Raw genomic sequence first — 14555 nt, 5'->3', positions numbered from 1 at the left:
GACATTTTTGCAATTGCTTCATGGTAATTTTCTAGGTAGATTGATGGGCACACGGGGATCTATTAAAAGGCCTGCACATTCCCCAGATCTAACATCTTAGGAGGACTTTTACCTTCATAAATATTTGAAGAGAATGGTGCATGCACTAAAAGTCCCTGATATTGACCATCTGAGAGAAGGCATAGATGCTGCTTGCGATGTTGTTGCACATGCTACATTGCCAAATGTTCTATGCGAGTGTGAGAGACGTCAACGAGTGTGCTCACAGGAACATTGACAACATTATAATGTGCATATATCGTAAGTGAAAGATATGTGTATAACTTTTTGCTGGCGTAAGATACGTTGGAAAATCCTTCGTAATTTCATTTCTCGTGAAATTCTAGCCTGATTTGATATATCACATCACCCCCTTTCCTTTGAAATTTTTGCGTTGAATTCAATATGGCGGTCAACAATATGCTGGACCTGTGCTTGACACACACGGCTAGGGATCTCACTGTGCCTAACCTATTTCTTTTATGACCAATTATACCCAGGATAACTCCTTCACATTTTGTAGGGGGTGTTAAAGGACTTTGACTCGTGATAGTTCATGTAATGAGGCTTTTATCAGTCACATAGTTACACATATTATTTTGTATCTTCTGATTCCATTGCAGTCCCAGAATGATTTTTTGGTATGTTTTAGAGTATGGTATGAGGGACCAAATATATTTTTTTCACGATTTTTGGTGAGGACATGTTTTGAGATATTCAAGGTCAAAAGTCAAGGTCACGTGACAAAATTATATTTTTATCCAAAGTTAAGCTTGTTATATATCACTGGAAAGCTTATTCAATTCCCTGTACAATAAGCTTTATTTGAGTTTCCTAGGCAAAATAGTGGCGGAGTTACAGCACATTCAGTATAGCTAAGTGGGTTCAAAAAGGGCAATTTATGCAAACTTTGACCTTGAATAATTTAACAATTAGAAGACGCACGAGACTCAAAATTTTCATAGTTACTAAGTTCCATGCATAGTTTCAACTCCCCAAATTTCATAAAAATCGGAGATGGTCAGGTTGGAAATTGCACATATCTGTGTTGATTTGGCATGGAATGACTCATATATAGTTTTAGAAAGATACGATGTTTTCCCAGAACCCACGTTACTATATGTCCTCAGGTGTTGTGCTATAGTTGGGTCGAATTCAGGAAGATACTCAAGAGAACAGAGAAAATTACCATTGTTAGGACTTCCTATGTGCTTGTCTGTCCCTCGGAAACTTAGTTCCTTCAGTGCTAAAAACTTGACTGTCCCAACAATCAATTTTAAAATATTCTTCCAATAGTTGCATTCCTCTTCTAACTGCTCCACCAGATGAGAGTCTACCCGTGATTTTGAATTCCCCCTGAGCTTAAGGTTCTTCACACAAATTTTGTGTTGAGATGAACTACATTGTCATTCCATTAGTGTGTCTGGAGGAAAAAAAGAGGCAATCCAAGAATTAGGTATTCCTTATAAATTTAAAACAAACAATCGTGCCACCCCTACCAAAGTGTTGCTCTAGGCTCGAGCCTATGAGGCCTATTGAGAAATTCGGGCCTGATCATACTGCATGTAAGGTGTGTGCATCTCTCTCTCTCTCTTTCTCCTATCTTTTATATATATATATATCTTTTTTTTCTGTTTCTTATAATGCATAATAATATTATTTACACTTCTTATATGGTTCTCATACTCTCTGTTGCAGTTGATTGTGTACAATGAAGGGGAAGTAGTGAAAGGATGCCCTATCAACATCCGTGTGATGCCGGAACTCACAAAAATCAACTTCCCAGGGATGGACCCATGCGCCATTGGATCCATTGTTGAGGTTTTGGTAAGTCTGCTGTTTTATAACCATCATAATGCAATCAATTGTGTCAATAATATTGGCAGCAGGAAGTATCTGTTCGAATTTATTTGTATTTTTGTCACTTTTTTGCCACGTTTGCTAATTGCAATGGTGTGGATGAGTGACGATTAGATGATCAGATAAAATTGATGGAGGGACACTCGCACAGAACATCCATGCCCATGCCAAGACTACAACCCAGGAACTTCAGTGGCAAGATTGAAAGCCAACCACTTAATGTGCTCAATCACTGTCCAGGCAAGGTTTGAATTTAGTAATCAATAATCAATTTAATAGCCAATACTTTCTGGAATTCAGCTTCCCAATGTCTGCAAGTTCTGCACAACACATTCACAGAGTGGAATTACCAGAAATGGCCATCTCCACGACAGAGTGACTAGCACAGCGCACTATGAAGACAGAGATCCTAGGTTTGAATATTGATGGCTGACCTGGGCATAGGTGTTCTTTGCGGGTGTCCCTGCATCAGTTTCATCATATCATCACTCATCCTCATTGTCGAGATTAGCCAAAAGTGGCATGACAGGGAATAAAAATAACCTAATTCAATGAGTAGATACCAATGTATCGGTATCTCCTGACATTAGTGATATTGTATCAGAAAGTATCGGTTGGATTTATTTACCAATACCAGCCGCTTCTTTTCCAGCATTTTGTCTTTCATGGGGTTAGCAAAAAATGCCACTTGCCACTTTCATGGAATCTAATTATGTGCAAATTATGCAAAATTCGAAGTTTGTGTGTAAAAAAGAAAAATAATCTAGATTTAGTGATTACATATCATTAATTTAATATTCTGAAGTACGTATTGAATATATTAAATAAAAACTCATGGTAAATTGATGCATATAATTGGAGTAGAATGGCATTGGTATGGGTTGAAAGCAGGCTTGTTAAAAGTCCAGGAACCCATAAACTTCTAATGAGTTCTACTGAGTTCCATAACAAGACCGGAACCTTTCTTTTCTTGCACAATTTAAATTCGGTCCAACTTCTGTATTGTTTCATTTCAATACCAAACTTGGAATGTTTTGAAATTGATCTGGAAAAAAGGTTCCAGAACCGAATTGAAATACCTTATTGACAAAAAGGTTCTTTATGGTCCAGAACCCATTTACGCTTGCTGAAATTCTCTCCTGGACCGGAATTGAATTTATTTACAATTCCTGGACCTTAAGGCTCGGCTGGACCTTTGGCATGCAAATGGGCGATTTTTTTCAAATTTTCCTTTCCCTTCGAAAAACTTCTTGGATATTTCAAAATATGAAACATTAAATCAGCTTAGAATTCCTTCTAGAGCATTGACGTGAATTTTCGTGTAGTTTTCTTTCACTGTTGTCTAGATATTATCAATACTTTTGTGATTACATAAGTCTATTAAAGAAAACTACACGAAAATTCACGTCAATGCTCTAGAAGGAATTCTAAGCTGATGTAATGTTTCATATTTTGAAATATCCAAGAAGTTTTTCGAATGGAGATGAAAATTTGAAAAAATTCGCTCATTTGCATGCCAAAGGTCCAGCCGAGCTTTAACAACCATGGTTCAAAGTGATATTGGCTCAGCCTTACCTGAAACAAATTCAATAAGAGAATTTTGTGTTGGAAATACAACGCAAAATAGAATAAAATCATCATGCTAAGAAACAATAATTTTTTAAGTAACAGTTGATGTAATGCTTCCCATATCTTGGCTTCAGATTAATTCAAATGGAGCAGGAGGTGGACATATTAACGTGACAGCAGAATCTCCCACCGGTAGGAAGCTTCCTTGCCCTGTGAATGAGAACGATGGGGTTTACACAGCCACGTTTCAGCCAGATGAAGTTGGAGAGTGGACAATCGCTGTGACGTATGGAGGAGAGCATATTCAGGGAGGTCCATTCACGTGTTTTGTGTTTGATCCTAATGGCATTAAGGTGAGTCTCTGTTGTTCCTGGTGCAGACAGAGAAGGTGGTAAATTTTGTCCAGTCTGCAAGCAGAATGCCTTTCAAACTGAAGTCAACTATTATAAAACTTCATTATTTTTATTGCTACATGATCATGTTAAACTTTAGTTACATAAGAGACTGGGAATGGCTTTAGTGTATTGCAGGGTGGTGATTGTTATTTCTCAAAACATTGACTAGGCTACTGCTCAGGCATCCCCAATATTTCTACTGCCTATGTGTGGTTGTTCTTTCAGAATACCTAACTCTTAGGTGTCAAACAATTTAAACTTGAAAATTTTGGTAGATAATTTTTGCAAGTTTACCGTATTCTGATCTTTCATTTTCTTACACAATGTACAGAATGGTCACAATGTGGGTGTACCCCCTCCCCCCTTTATTTTTAACACTATGGTGGTTTTGGTTAAATGCTTGGTATGGACACATACCTGATGGTTTATGAGTCCAGAACATCGACATGGAGACAGTAATTTTCGTAGCACAGCCGAATTATGCACAATGTTCTGGCAGACGTTTTGTGGAGTTTAATACGGCATGAAGGCATCTTTCACAGCTGCTCCTAACTCTTATGTTGTGTGATACTATTTGTTTCGGACCCTGTAAATGATGAACCCCTAGAGATGGGGTCAGGACTTCTTGGAAATTAGGTTAAGGGAGCTGGGTAATCTTCAGAACCTCTTGCCCAGGAAGAGTCTTATTTAGGTAATGACACACTCAGGGGTGCCCATCCCCTCCCCCCAGGCAGTTGATGCACCTCCCAAAGTCATTCATCAAAATCTCCCCAAAGGAATTGTTCATCATATACCTCCCCCATACACATACAAATATAGTTTGGATAAACACGCAGTTATTGATTTTTGTTCCAATGTGGATAATTTGATTTCATTTTTTAAAAAATAAATTTTCAAAATACGTAAGCTTTAGACAATGAAAACTGATAGTATTTTACAATTATCCAGTCAGTCGTAGCACAGGAACACATACAAGCGAAAGTAATTGTGCTTGAAATCATCCAACAAACTGAAAGAAAACACCAGGCATTATTTATCACTGGCTGAGATGCCAACAATTGAAAGGCGCATGACATTCAAAACCTTTCATTGTAGTTGAAATTAAAAGACTAAAGATAGAAAAAGTACAGCTAACTTTCATGTTTGCTACAGGAATTCTTCTGCTTTCTTGTGGAAGTTGTTAAATCATGAAGTAGATGCTAAACATCTAATAACCATAACTCAAAATCAATAACAAGTCAATCAAAATGAAACGATCCCCCCCATTTTTGCGTGAAGATACATACAATTGGTAGATAAACTATGAAATTTTGTCCCCATGATGCAGGCGCGTCAATAATCCCCCCCTGTGGGCACCCCTGGACACACTTGCAGCACGAAGGGTGCCAGAACAGAATTCGGCTGTGTTTTTAAATGACGGTCTCTCTATACTGATGCTTCGGACTCTTAAAGTCTTTGGTATGTATCCATATCAAGGATTCAACCATAGCCACCATAGTTTCTAAAATGAAGGTGATACGCCCACTTTGTGATCACTCTGTAGAATAAGTTGCATGATCATGGTAACATTTTATGGACACTGAATCAAATAAATAAATAAATAAAAACTTGAAAATCAAGGAAAAATGAGTGAAGAATAATTCAACATATGAATTGAAAAATAGGACATTATTAGGTTTTGTCATGGAAGATTTCAAGTGCTCATTTTTGTTAAAGAGTATATGTATTACTTGAGAAAGGAAGCAGGAGGGGGTAAGGGGGGGGGGGGTGACCAATCTATCAGCCACTTTTGTGAGATTTCTTGAACATATTGGGTATGTGAAATTGGTCATTTGAAGCCAATATTTTTATAAATAACAGTACTTCTTTTTTAACCTTAGAATATATTGGTGAAAATAATCTTTAGGGTTGGATTTATATGAAACATTTGCTGATATTAATGTAACATTTATTGACAACTGTTATATTACTGCTTCAGTATATAATTGTAAATATTCCTTGAAGTCAGGAATGATTCATTAACCTCCTTAAATAATGTGTGTAACTAGGTGACTGCAGTAGGTTTTGATCTGCAAAGGAAATAATATATTTTGACATTTATATTAATAAACTAGGGCATATGAATTATATGTTCATATCCATTAAAAAAATAACAAAAATGACAAAGAATTATATTAATTGTGAGCTATCTATAGATGTATCACATTGGTAAAATTCTCAGTAATTTTACTGATATCTTGATGCACTGATATATATGCATTGGTTGATACTGATATAGTTCTTATTAGCCATTCTTTCCCTTGTAATTGTATACTGTTGTCATATATGTACTAGGGTTGGAAAGAAAATAGTGGGAACACATGTATACATGACAAACCATTTATTACAGAACCTGCACTTTTACATTCCCTTAATGTAATTCCCAGCCATATTTATGACCCTCTGCCACAATGCTGGAATATGCTGAACACCAGTAGCAGTGCCGTTTTTATTGATGGCCATGCATGAATTCATGTCCTTCTCGTGGTTCCTTGACTTTGGGATAGACATCCAAGTCCCAGGGGCTCATGTTAGGTACCTCACACCCCACAATGTGAGTATTCCCTTTACACAAACAGCATTGTGACAGCGGTCATTGTCATGAAGGACAATGGGTGGATGTGTTTGGAAATGCTGCCATTTCCTCCACAGAGCAGGACGAAGAGGATGTTCCAGGAACCTGTGGTAGCAGTTGAAATTCACAGCCTGGTCCAAAGGAACCCCATAATGGAGTATGGCATCCTCCACATCATACGCCACTATAAGCATCACTCTCGCATATCCAGGTTCTTGGTGCAGTCATTTGGGCTGGAGGAACAATGTTCGGAGCCATTCATTGCACTGGCATTTCAGTTCTGACTCGTAGGATTAAGCCCATGTTTTGTACATGTTAAGATCATATAAAGAAATGCACAATCTTCCACATTGTAACATGACATTCAGTCGCATTTCTGCCACGTGCCACCTCAATCTTAATCCATGCACGCTTCTCACTCCTAGAAAACATAGCTTTAGAGCAGTCCAATTTCACAGCACCACCTCACAGCTCCTTATTTGTCCATTTCCATGCACTGTACTAAGTGTGTTTAACAGCTATACCTTTCCTCTACATGTACTGTGAACATCAACACCTTCTCTTGAACATACTCAGTATGATGATAGTGTTACCACTACTTTCTTCTAACCCTCGTATATACAGTGTTCAGTGCTAGGAAAATTTCCCTACAGCAAGCTCCCTCCCCCACATCTCCAAGCAGTAGCGTACGCAGGATTTCATCAAGGGGGGTGTTATTTCTAAAACTTTTTTTCCAAATTCACATTACCATTGTTTTATTATACTTTAATTAAATAATAATAATCACAATTAATAATACTTATAATTAATTAATTAGCTGAATTAATACTAATAATACTACAAATACCACTACTACTACTTTTAAGTAGTAGAGATCTACATAAATATAGTATTTATGAAAACAATAGAACGAAATTACTTTCTAGTCATTCGATTTTTATCAAATCCTGGGAGCATTGTTTTGTTTCTTTGTTACGAAATAATTATCTCGTCAACGAGGTGAGACATTTCAAGGGTGAAGAAGATCCATAAATACAAGGAAATATATTAAAATAAATTGAAATAATCAAAGTATGGAACTCATCCAAGGAGCTGCGGTGATCTGGTCGGTAGAGGGTCTGACAAGTGACAATCACGCCGGAGATCCGGATTCGATTCCCGAAATTGGTTGGAATTTTTCCGGCTTTTTCCCCAATAATTCACATCTGGATTATCTCCCTGTTCTTACCAACAAAACATTTTACAATAGCTAAGCTTATTGTCGTTTGAATAATTGTGTAGTCAACAAGGTGAGACATGTTAAAGAGAGACATTCAAACGAGCTGTGGTAAACAATACGGTATAATGGGAAGGCGAACTGGTGACTATTCTTGTCCGCCTAGGCTTTGTCTATACATTAGCCTCTTATAACGTACCAAGATGTTTTAGTTAATTCTCATTGTTCACACACAAAAAAAATACATGTTCATTGAACACTGGCGTACGTAGACGGATGGCCGATGGTGTTCCAGCCCCTACCGAAATTTTGATAAAATCAGAATTTTCAAATAAAAATCCGTTAAGAACTTTAAAAAATCAAAATGTGTAAATGCGAAACCTCTTTTAAAGTGAATCCCGACTACCATTTTTGTCTTTGAATACAATTTTAATAGACTGAAAAGCTCCAAAAATACGAAATATTTTATTATGCATCCTGCCCTCCAAATCGAAGCCATTTGCTATCCACATTTACTATTCCAGCCCCTCCCGAAAAAAAATCCTGCGTACGCTAGTGTGTTGAACATTGTTGCAACTGAGATACAAAACAACTTCTTTCTCTTTTAAATCTTAGTTACCCTAACCTAACCTCATAAACTCGTGTTTATTTTCAAGGCATCACTCTGAAAAACGCGTGTGTTTGGAATGCTGTGCTTTTCTCCATGCTGCATGGAAATAATAATTCAAATTATTATTATACTATTATTATTATTAGTAGTAGTAGTAGTAGAAGTACTAATAGTAATATTATTGTCCCAGATCTTTGACTGTGAAAAATTGGCCATTTAATTTTTTTCCACAGCATTTTTCATAATTCTATTTCACAAGCTGAAGGGGGGGGGGGGGTTTAAACCCCGTAACCCCCCCCTTGCGTACGCCACTGTCTCCAAGACATGAGTAGACATCCCACCATATAACAATTTCCACACAAGTACTGTGTGTACATATTCTTACTTATATTAAAATGTATTCCTCTATTTTTCTTTTACCCTCAGCTTCATGGATTTGAAGGGGCTGTGCCTGGACAAACTTTTAGCTTCATGTGTGACACTTCAGGGACAGGAGGTTTGGGTGACGTTCATCTGGACATCGTGTCTTCCGGTCGGTCGATACCTCATCGGATGGAGAAGCAAACAACTGGGCTTTACAAGGTCACTTTCTTCCCCGCTGATGCTGGAAAATACAAAGTTTACATGTACTTTAATGGCACTGAAGTTCGAGGTAAGCGTTGCTCACTAAATGTGAATGTGTTTGGAAATTATTGAAGTAAGTTGTTTTGTAACTGTGGTGAGAAATGAATGAGAGACTTTCTGTAGTCTGACATTTGCATTAAGTAATTCAATAATGTCCTGCACCATGGCTGTGGGGCTTAAAGTATCAGGTTTTGGGCTCAGGCTCAGATGGTCTCACCATTTTTACGAGAGAATATACATTTCATGAAATGAAAATCTGGCAGGAGAAATTTAGAGAGAAAATGAAAATAAAATTGAAGAAGAAAGGAGAGGGACTAGGATGGAAAGAAGAAAGAGGAGAAGAGGAAGAAGAAGAGGATACCAGAAGAAGAGTTGTGGTAATAGGGAATGTAGATCTAACAAAAGAAGAGGAAGCCTTTTTTAAAACTAGGCAGAGGTTTCAAAGTTAAAGAAAGAAATGTAGATTATGAGGAAGTTATATATGACATTGAAGAAGCAGTGCTCCATATAAAAGAAGAACCAGAAAGAGACAAGATTAGAAGAAGAACAGCAGCCATACTGAAGAAAGAAATGGGAAAACAAGGAAAAGTAGATAATTTGAGTCAAAAAGAAAGGGAAGGGATGAAGAAAATCAAAACAAGAAATGATGTGGTGATAGAGCAGGCAGATAAAGGAGGAGCAATTGTGGTGATGGAAAGAGAATGGTACGAGAGGAAGTTTGAAGACCTAAAAGAAAATGGATATGAGGAGATTTGTGGAAAAGGAGAAGAACAAACTATAAAAGAAAGAATCATTAAAGACTGTAGGAGGAGTGGATTCAAGAAATGCATAAAGGAGACAGGAAGACTACCAAGTTTGAAAGGCTTTCCAAAGATACACAAAGAGGAGATAAAGTTAAGACCAGTAATGAACTGCAGAAACAATATTTTGGAACCCTTAGAAAAGAAATTAAAGAAAGTTATTGACGTGTTAGTAACACAGCAAGAAAGCAGAGCAGTTAAGAACAGTGAACAAGTAGTAGACCTCATAAAAGAACTTAAGTTAAATGAGATGAAGACGACAATGTTTAGCTTAGACGTGAAAAGTATGTTCCCGAGCATCAAGAGGGGACACGTTTTGGACATTATTAAAAAGAGAATGGGACAAGAAATTATAGGAGAATGGGATAGTGAAAGGGTAGTGAAGGCGCTGGAAACCATTTGGAATAACGGTTACAGTATAATGGGAGATAAAATAATGTTAATGAGTGAAGGACTAAATATAGGTTCCAGTCTAAGCCCAGCATTGGCTGAATTGGTTATGAATGAATGGGAAAAGAAAGTGATAGAAAAGGGAGGTGACAAAATGATTCTGTTTTGCAGATATGTGGACGACTGTTTTGGCATATGGAAGGGAACGAAGAGGCAGCTTGACATTTTTGCCAAAGAAATTCAAGATGAAGAAAGATGGATATTATTGGAACTTGAAATAGAAGAAGAAGACAAGTTAAGCTATCTAGATATATTGATGAAAAGGAAAAGAGGACAAGAAATTGAAACCGCTTGGCATCAGAAGAAGTGTGCAGCAGGGGTATTCTGCCACAAAAGAAGTGATGTAAGTGAGGTGACAAAAATAAATTTTATAAAGAATATGGAGGACAGAATCAAGAAAATATGCATGAAAGAATGTGAAAAAGAAGGCAAAATAAATAGCCTATGGAAACAGCTGGAAAAGAATGGCTATGAGAAGCAGGATAGACTGGACATAAACAGAAGAAGTAAGAAAACGGGCAGGGGAGAATTGGAAGAGAAAGAAAAAGAGGAGAGAAGGTTTGGAATAAGGAGTATGGGGAAGACCACAGAAAAGATATGCAAAGTGCTTAGGAAAGCAGGAATTAAAACTTACAGAAAGGGAGGGAGAAGCATCTTAGGAATAGCGAGGAATGCTAACAAGAAAAAGGAAAACAGAGAAGAGGAAGAAGAAGGGATTATCTACGAAGTAAAATGTAAAGAATGTCAGAGTGTGTACATAGGAGAAACGAAAAAAAGGCTGAAAGACAGGTTGAAACAACATAGGGATGATGTACGACTTAAGAGAGAGAGAAATGCAATATTTAAACACACGAGAGAAACAGGACATGACATAGAGTGGGATGAGGCTAAGCAAATAGGAAGGGAGAAGAGAATGCTAGTGAGAAAATGGAAGGAAGCCAAGGAAATAGAGAAGAAAGGCGAAGAAGACACAATGAACTGGAATGGGGGACTGAAGTTAAACAAAGAATGGAAGAAGATGTTGGAAAGAGTGGAAAGGACAAGAGAAAAAGAGGAGAGGAGAAGGAAGAAAAATGAAGGGAAAAGAGCGTGAGATTAAAAAGTCCAACCACATTCTATATGGAAGTAATTGTGTTTAGCCCTTTAGGTGAAAGTAAAGTTGGAAAGTGAAAGTTATCTGCTAGAAAGTTCCAAACAACTTTCTAAATAGTCTGGAGGGAGTAATGTTTGTGTATATATATTACCCTTCTTGTTGTATCTGGTTAATTTTGTACTTGATACAGAGTCTGAAGAAGACCTTGCTAGAAGGTTGAAACGTTACGTTAGTTTATGTATTTAATAAAATAAATTACTGCCTTGGTCAGCATATTTAGTTTTTCATAATCATGGAAACAAGGCTTAATGGAGTTATAATTCAAGAGAAAGGTCGCTGCAACAAAGAATTCACCGACTTCATCGTACACTAACACATACTCACTTTCACTTCTAACAACAACAAAATGCTAATCCTTCACAACAATGACCACCACTTCACGCACCATGCGATTTTAACACAATGAACCGCGCGGCGGAAAATTTTCGGGTCTGGAAGCTGGGGGAAAATGACGGTACTCTGTAAGCATGGACATCCGCAGGATTTTTTCCAGGGAGGGGCAAGGAAGGTATTTTTTTCCAGGGGGGGGCCAACATGGCATATTTTCCCCAATAATAGTGTTCATCCCTCAAAAAACATTGCTTAAATTTGAATTTATCATGTTCATGCAATAATTAACCCACATTATTGTGGCTGAAATTAAATTATATGTGTGAAATATGTAATTTTTGGTTGACTTTCTTTTTCCAGGGGGGGCCACGGCCCCCCCTTGCCCCCCTTCCGGACGCCCATGTCTGTAAGTTTGTTTCTTGATGATTGAAGTGCTACATAAACACAAGGAAATATATTTCTAGCATTTAAAAACAGGTATTTTTGATAAAATATAAAATTAAAATTTCCTAAACATAAATTACATAGCAAAAAAGGCACGAACTATAGTTTCAGAGTTGCAATCTTTACAACTTACCACCGAAATAGATAAAAGGCTAAGGGGTAGTGTCAAATCGCGTTCCAACTTTTTGCAGGTGTTGCTAATGTATATGACATGGTACAAACATTGCGTAAGTCTACACTGATAACGTACAGAACGTTTGAAAGTGACATTAATAAATGTTGTTCTGACAGAGGCAATAGGTTGTCGTAGACTTTCTTCTTATCCTGAGATGGCACACTTACCTTGCTGAGTCTTCCTGTAGCACACTAGCAGACGATTTTACTCGAGCCGAGACCCTATCACCCATACGAATCGAGTGGGGTGTACAGTATTCATATGTGGAGTGACGAAAAAGGTGTGAAAACATGCTGTTGAGATTCTAGCACAGTACGGTATTCCTTATAGCCCCAACAGCGTGAGGGAAAAACGTGGCGCCGCTGGTAAATGTTGAGGCTCTTAACATGAGAAGTTTCATTTCACTTTAGGGCTTCATTAAACTTCTTGCATCTGTGAGATTTGCTTTTTTCTTCTTTTCATTTTAACAAATTTAGCAACATGCTATAGCACGGTAGCACGTATTAAGCAGCCGCCACTGACGTCCATAAACGAGCACTCTTTCATAAACACAGTGGACTGACCCGGCAAAATGTATGGATCATAGGCTACATTTTTCAAGGTGGATATGATACTGATCTCGGTAGCATTTGAATTTAATTTTGGGTGCATCAGCACTTAGGCTATTTTGCACCCGTCACATTATGCAGGGCCATCTCCTTACCATTAAAAATAACAACTCTAACGTTGCATAACTATAAAAATCTTAAAATATTCTGACTTCTATTAAAAGCTGAGGCTGTAAGGAGGCACTCAACACACATAAGGGACAAAAAACAGGACAACACACACATAATTATACTGACCATAGGGCCAGTCGCCAGAGCCTCGTTCGTCTGCAAAATGCAGTCCAGGGTGTACTGTGTGGAAGTGAGGTTTACTTTTGGGCACCTACGTGTAAGGTACCTCTTACACCCCCTGATCTTGGTAGCAGAGTGGTTAGCACAGTGCACTATGATGCCAGGGGTAATGAGTTCAAATCCAAGCCTGGGCATGGGTGCTCTTTCTGAATGTCCATTTATCAATTTCATCATATATTACTCATCCTCATCACTGCAATTAGCCAAAAGGGGCAGAAAAGCAACACTAAATAACAAAAATGAAATCAAGGTGGATAATGTGTGCTGTGTATTACTGCCTTGTATTTCTAAAAACACAAATTTTATAAAATTCTGTTTTCTTTTTTTCTTTACAGGGTCACCATTTTCTCTTAGAGTTGGTAGTCAGAAATCTAGTCGATCTAGCAGAGACCAAAATGACTCTCCCAGTGGCAAATCGCGGAGCACCCACCTCAATAGTCGTCATGATGGTAGGTTTGGAAGGAGTACTAACCACTGCCTTGTCAACTAATATTTAACAACATTTGCAACCAGCTTTTGATTTGTTGACTAAATCAGAATAATAAGAATAAAACAATACTTACAGTCACTTGAGTTTTTCTGTTGATTAATTATAACTGTGTGATAAATACATAACATTTGTTGAACAAATGTAGTAACTGTTTGTTTAGTTTAATATGATAACATTTTTATTACTGTTACTAAACTATTATTGACAATCATGAGAATATTTATGAAAATCTCAAGTGTTTATGCAAAAATTTTAGCCTTTATATGTCAAGCTGAATTATTGCTTAAATGCAAAGATTTTTCTGTTACAGTATGGATAATCATGATGAGAAAATAGTGCAAACAAAATATTAAAAAAAAATTGAAAGCATGAAAACTGTGAACTTACAACTGGTTCAATCCCAGTTCTTCATTACATTTTAGAATCAGAAATTGAAATTTACACAATTTTACGTTTGCCTTGTTTACATTTTTTAGATGTGTTTTTATTTTGTTTACATTAAGGTCAGTGGTTGTGTGAACATATAAGAAAGATACAAAGAAATAACCGACAAAGGAAAGAAATAGGGTAAGAGTGATATATAATTATCTTGGAGAGTGGTCATCCCTGATGGCATAGTGGGAACGCTGCCACCTTGTAATCAAAGGGACCCAGACATGGCCATATATAAGGGAAGAGTTTAACGGGTGTAAACCCCTTCCATTGATTTAGTAAACAATTTGTACTAGTTTTGTAATCAAAGAAACATCATCTCAAAATTAATAAAAGCATTACACTGGTTGAAAAGGATTTGAAACATACATTAATGTCACACAAGTATGTGTTTTAAAAATTAAAAATTAAATGTAAAAACAATATGGTTATGTTAAATATTACAATATACATCT

At 37.1% G+C, this 14555-nt stretch overlaps 1 protein-coding gene across 4 annotated transcripts in view; it reads left to right on the top strand.

Annotated features, from left to right (window-relative positions):
* Positions 1-14555, top strand: part of jbug (filamin-type immunoglobulin domains fbug) — a 304098-nt gene that overhangs the window by 101938 nt on the left and 187605 nt on the right. For all 4 annotated transcript variants that reach the window (XM_083129980.1, XM_083129979.1, XM_083129981.1 and 1 more), the window contains exons 8-11: positions 1738-1866; positions 3603-3821; positions 8730-8955; positions 13514-13627. In XM_083129980.1, coding sequence (XP_082986106.1) covers positions 1738-1866; positions 3603-3821; positions 8730-8955; positions 13514-13627 — 688 coding nt within the window. The remainder of the gene's footprint in view (positions 1-1737; positions 1867-3602; positions 3822-8729; positions 8956-13513; positions 13628-14555) is intronic.

The sequence above is a fragment of the Lepisma saccharinum genome, chromosome 10 (assembly GCF_977018435.1).
Source record: "Lepisma saccharinum chromosome 10, izLepSacc3.1, whole genome shotgun sequence".
Lineage (NCBI taxonomy): Eukaryota > Metazoa > Arthropoda > Insecta > Zygentoma > Lepismatidae > Lepisma > Lepisma saccharinum.
Note: the sequence above shows the minus strand (reverse complement) of the source record. Positions and strands in the feature narration are given on the sequence as shown.